General features: G+C 42.0%; 1 protein-coding gene across 5 annotated transcripts in view; it reads left to right on the forward strand.

Moving 5' to 3' along the window:
* Nucleotides 1–92: 92 nt before the first annotated feature.
* CEP57 (centrosomal protein 57) overlaps nt 93–6,060 on the forward strand; it is a 53,060-nt gene continuing 47,092 nt past the window's right edge. For 4 of the 5 annotated variants that reach the window (XM_003780778.3, XM_023511289.1, XM_023511294.1 and 1 more), the window contains exon 1: nt 93–372. In XM_003780778.3, coding sequence (XP_003780826.1) covers nt 328–372 — 45 coding nt within the window. In that variant the 5' untranslated portion in view covers nt 93–327. The remainder of the gene's footprint in view (nt 373–6,060) is intronic. The other variant, XM_023511291.1, reaches the window with a different exon arrangement.

Genomic DNA, 6,060 nt, shown 5'->3' on the forward strand with positions numbered 1-6,060 from the left:
AGACCCGGGACAGGCTCGGCGCGCGCTACCTTGTGACGTCACCGGAGGAAGAGGCGGGTTCTCTCCTACTACAGGAAGACGTCTGCTTTTTTGATTGGATATTGAAGACGTTCGTTAGGACGTGTCGCCCTTTCTGTGTGCTCGGTGAGCGTGGGCGTCCCTAAGGGAGTGTGTGGCTGGGGTTTCTAAACCCGGCGCCAGCACCGGTACCCCTTCCATCAGGGGTTGGGCTTAGGGTCGCCCCTGGGGGGCGGCTCTCGAATCTTGAAGAGCAGGGGAACTCAGGCTGCCCCAAAGGTGCGGAGGTCCCCCTGGGCGGGCAGAAAGATGGCGTCGGCGTCGGTCTCTGCGGCTTCTGGTTCTCAGTTTTCGGTAAGAAGCAGCGTTCGAATGGGCTCCGGGTGGGTGCCGGCAGCTCTTCGCGTTGCCGGGCGCTCTGGGTCCAGCGTCTGGCCCCTTACTGGAGCACTGCGGGGGAGCGGCCGGCTGAATCGCCCTGCGCTACACTGGCTCACCGCTCCTCTGTGCAGGCTGCACCTTCTGGCTTCCCCTGGAGCAGCCCTCCCCGACGCACCGGCGTAGCAGCCCAGGTTGGCAGGCGTTGCCGACGCTCGGCTGGGATAAATGTGCCCACTTGCTGGGCTGCGCACACGGGGCTCCTTTGGTCACGTGAGTGTATAACGGCCCCTGTTGGAAAGGCGCCGAGACCAGGTAGGCGCGCCGGGCTCTCGAGCCTTCAGGTCGTGGCCTGTGCTGTTTTCTCTGCCTGCGGCGCCTCCCCTCCCTCCCGTGGTCTCTTTCACTTAGGTAGATGGTCCGTGTAGCCGGGGAGCGCACTTTGCAGAGCATTAGGGAGCTGCGATGCGGAGATGCCTTTTGGAAAGGAGACCGAGAGTGCTGGTCTTAAATACTGTTTTTACCTCCCCACGAGTCACCGTCCAGCTCAGGCACTGTGATTTGTCGAATTACAGTCTGACCGTTTAGTGTTGGGGGAACTGCGCGGCGTTGAGGAGAGTTAGGAAGTAAACGTGACAGAGCGAAGTGGAGCTGTTCCTGCGCCTTTGAGCGAGTGCTCGGTGCCTAGCATGCTTCTAGGCTTTACACTTACACGGGTGAATAGGAAAGAACAAGTAGCCGGCAAGTGCTACCAACTAGAGTAACTTCTAAATAGTAGTGATACGCTGTGCTCGAGTCAGCTAGAGAAGCATTTCCAGACGGAAAGATGGTGCTCGCTGCAGGGAATTCCAATTTCTTGTCGCAAGAACAGTGGAAAGATAAAGAGGCACTGCAGGCATTTGGGGTATTTGCCAAGACAATAGGCGCTTTCAGAAATTGGACATGTTTTGGAATTAGCAGAGGTAACTGAGGTAAATTTGGATGAGATGAATTAAAAAGTAGGCGAAAACACGAGAAAAAGGAGTAGTGAAGGAAGAAGCCAGGATAAAGTAATTTCGTACAAGCTAGTAGTGTAGGGAACACTTAAGACAGCAGTCACCTAGAGGAAGTCAAATTTCCTCAGTTTCAGCTTTCTGAGGTTAATTAGAATTTGGAGAATGAGGCCAGAAGTATAACAAGGTCTGAGCAAAATGAGGGTAACAAGGTTGCAAAGAGGTCTGGGGAGTTTTAAGGAGAGGTAATGAATGAAGCATTTGGAGTTCACTGAAGAACTAGGTCAGTAAAAGGAAAGAAAAATAGTGGTACTATTACAAGAGTCAGTAGATTGAAGATTACAAAGGAGATAATCAAACGTAGAGAAGAGGACTTTTTACTGTTATCAGAACTTAAGCACTCGAAGACTGAACAAGGAACAAATGTTAGATTGAGCTGCTATGCCAAGGTCATCTAATGAGCAATGGTACTGGGATATATTCAACCCATCTACAATCCCACCAGGACATCCCGGCTAGATTTAAGACTCCTACAGGGACATCCCAGCTAGATTTTTAATTTTTAGTCTAGATGGGGTCTCACTCTTGTTTAGGCTGGTCTCTTAACTCCTGGGCTCAAACAGTCCACTCCCCTAGGCCTCCCTGAGTGCTAGGATTCTGGTAGTCCTTAAGGTAGTCTTAACAGAAATCCCAAAAAGTGTTAAATAGAAAAGCACATATATCTTGTGTGTTAAACTCGGCTTAAAGTGGATTAAGAGTACACTAAGAATGTCTAGATCAGCGGTTCTCAACCTGTGGGTCGTGACCCCTTTGTAACAATGAAAATACATTGCGGCATTAGGAAGGCTGAGAACCCCTGGTCTAGATCCTTTACAGATCAAAGCATAACACTCTTCGTAAGTAACTATTTGCTACATCAGAATGACTAATTTAGATGTTACTAGTTCTCAAAACAAAAATAACTAAGTTTAGTTGGTTTCCTGGTACATAAGAAATGTTTAGATGTCCCATCAGAAATAAGCCTACCATTTTCAATATAATTGTGAAAGCACTCCATAAACTTCAACATGAACTCCAAAGACTTCATTCAGATTTTGGGGTTGAACATAAACAACTCAGATGTATGTGTTTTCAACTGTATCTGGCATTTGAGAAGACATTTATTAAATGTCCTGGATCTAGTTGTAGTAAATGGCGGTGTTTTTTTTACTAGGCAAGGATTTTTTTTTTTTAAGTTTTAAAGAGTGTCTCTGTTGCTCTGGATAGAGTGCCATGTCATCATCAGAGTTCACAGCAACCTCAATTTCTTGGGCTTAGGTGATCCTCTTGCCTCAGCCTCCCCCGTATCTGGGACTACAAACTTCCACCAGGACATCCTGGCTAGATTTTCATTTTTAGTAAAGATGGGTTCTCTTGTTCAGGCTGGTGTCTTAACTCCTGGGCTCAAGCAGTCCACTCCCCCAGGCCTCCCTGAGTGCTAGGATTATAGGGGTGAGCCACCAAGACTGGCCTGCTAGGAAAGGATTTTTATCAAGTAGATTTTAAAATGATCATTAGGGTGCAGAGACCATGTAAATCTCAAAATGTAAACAATATGGAAAAGGTAGTAAGTTTCAATTGATCTTTTTTAGTATTTCTGCTGTTACTGTAATAGCAAGTAACATTTATTGATTACTGTGTATCAGTTCACTGGTGGAGAAGGCAGGAAAATAACTCCAGGCATAACAAATTTAATTCTGTGTAGAAATATAGGCAGCATAGTGTTGAAATATACAAGAAAGTCTTTTATGCCTGCCTTTTAATGTTTTCCCAAAAAGCCTTACAAGATTTATTTTTGAGAATAGTAAAATGAATATCTTTGTGCCCCTTTTTGCTTCTTCCCCCCATGCCCACCCACTTTAAGATTGTAGTAATATATAATATTGGGTATTTCTGAGACCCTCACAGGAATTCTGCAAAAGACCTCTGCATCCAACAGCATGTTTGTGAGAGACCAGATTTCCTTCATATACTTAACCAAAATGGCATCTAACAGTGAATTCAGGAGCAGATAAAGAGAATGAAGTATCCATCTTTTAAGCCAAACCTTAAAGAGATTTGCCAAAATAAAATGTAAAGCAATGCCTCTCTTCACTAAATTTTTTAAAGAGTATTATGGGGTCCTAAGTGAAAAGGGTTATGAGGGTAACTCTAGAGCAGTAATTTCTCAAATTGTAAGCTAGTCTGTGGTTACAACTCAGGAGGAGATTCTAGAACGTATTTCATGTCTCAGTCCATAGCATTTTCAAAAAAGGGGAGGGAGAGAAAACAGTTCATCAGATAACACGTGCGGGAGAAATTAGCTTGGTTGTGCTAAATTGTTTCCCAAAGTGATTATACCATTATATATTTCCACAATAGTCCTCTTTAATTCTACATCTTCTTAAATGGGTGATATTGTCCCACTTGTGGGACGGTTTTTGCTGAGTGGTGGGTGTGGCGTGATGTCTTATTCTATTTGTTATTTGTGCTCCAGGAATCATGGGTGAGATGTGCTTTCTGCTCCCATATTTTTAGGAGTCTTTTGTGTGTTTCTTCTTCTGTGAAATTCCTATTCATGTCTTCTGCTGCTTTTTCAATTGGGTTGCCTTTTCATATATATATGTATGGACATTCTTTTATGTATGTTAACAGTCTGTTAGGACTACAGATGTACCTTTGTCTTCGATATCTTTTGCTTAATAGGGATTTTTATTTTAATTTTAATAAAATTTTGGTAAAGTTTTAATAAAATGTTGTAAAATTTTGGTCTTTTTTAATGATTAGTGACTTTTGTTTAACAAATTCTTCCTTTGTTCCAAAGCCTTGGTTATATTCTTCTGTATTTTTCCCTACAAAATTTTAAATTGCAGGGTGTTTTTTTTTTTGAGACAATCTTGAGCTGTCGCCCTGGGTAGAGTGCTGTGGCCTCACAGCTCACAGCAACCTCAAACTCTTGGGCTTAAATGATTCTCTAGCCTCAGCCTCCCAAGTAGCTGGGACTACAGGTGCTTTCCACAACACCCAGCAATTTTGTTGTTGTTGTTGTTGTTGTTGCAGTTGTCATTGTTGTTTTAGCTGGGTTTGAACCCTCCAGCCTCAGTGTATGTGGCTGGCACTCTGCCCTATGGGCACCGCCTGTTTTTGTTTTTTTTAAGACAGGATTTCATTCCCAGGTTACAGTGCAGAGTGCAGTTGCAGCATCATACTAGCTGACTGCAATCTGGATCTCTTGGAAGAGATTCTTCTTCCCCAGCCTCCAGAACAGCTGGGACAACAGGGCTCACCACCACACCCAGCCAATTTTAAAAATTTCTTTTGGATTTTCTGTGGTGGTCTGGTTGGTCAGACTTCTGTCCTCACCCCACCCCCTGTGCGTACACACACACAAACACACACATACACGCGCGCACACACACACACACCCCACTCCCCACCCCCACCCCAGGCTCACTAGCACAAGGCGCAACACCTATCCTAAAGTTGAAGTCTTTTAAGTCTTTAATTTACTTGATGTTAATTTTTGTGCTCTGAGTTGCAGACCAGATTTAATTTGAAATATTAAATTGTCTAAGCTCTACTTGTTAAAAACTCATTCTTTCCTTGGTGGTTTGTAATTCTAGCTCTATCAATGTGTTAATTTGAGTATGCCGAGGGATGTGTTACTGGGCTCTTTGCTCCCTCATTATTTGTTTCTAATAAATAGAAACCCACTATCTTAGTGATTCTTTAGGGGGGAGGCAGTTCTTTCCTTCTTCCTTAAGAGAAATGTTAGCAGTTCATGGTCCTGTGCTTTTCAATAGAAATTTTAAAACCACCTATTAGAATCTTGATTGAAACGGCATTGAACTCCTAGTTCAGTTTGAGAATGACTGGTATTTTTAATATATTGAACCTTCTGTCTGTGACTGTTACCCCATTTATTTAGAACTTTAACATTTTTACAATTTCAAATCTTTATTAAATGTATTTCTAGTTATTTTTATTATATAATATTTATTTTCATAAGTTGTATTTTCTATCTAGTATATAAAGTTACTGATTCTTACATATTAATTTTACCTAGCAACTTTGTCAAATTCTAGGTAATTCTAATAACTGAAGATTATTTTGTTTTCTATTTAGATATTCATAATCTTTGAAGTTTGAATTCCTCTCCGTCTCAATATTTGTTCGTGCCATTGTCTTAAAGTGCAGACTAGGAAATGCAATACATTGTTAACTAAATTTGGTGTGTAAATAGCTTTGTCTTGTTCTTCATTTTAAAATTAATGTTACATGTTTTGCACTATTGAGTATGTTTGTCACATGTTTTGTAAAACTTCACATTATAGAAAATAGTTCTGTTTTTAATAATGGCTATTGAATTTTATTGAATGATTTTTTTACCTTTGTTGATAATCATGTGGATTTTAACTTTACTAGGATAGCTTTTAAAAGACATTATCAAACCTACAGCCAACATTGTATTGAATGGAGTTAAATTGAAATCATTTCCACTCAGATCAGGAACCAGGCAAGGATGCCCATTGTCTCCATTGCTCTTTAACATCGTAATGGCAGTTTTAGCCATCGCAATTAGGGAAGAAAAGGCAATCAAGGGCATCCATATAGGGTCAGAAGAGATTAAACTTTCACTTTTCGCAGATGATAT

Source organism: Otolemur garnettii, unplaced genomic scaffold, assembly GCF_000181295.1.
Source record: "Otolemur garnettii isolate 467f Iridium unplaced genomic scaffold, OtoGar3 scaffold00001, whole genome shotgun sequence".
Taxonomy (NCBI): Eukaryota; Metazoa; Chordata; class Mammalia; order Primates; family Galagidae; genus Otolemur; species Otolemur garnettii.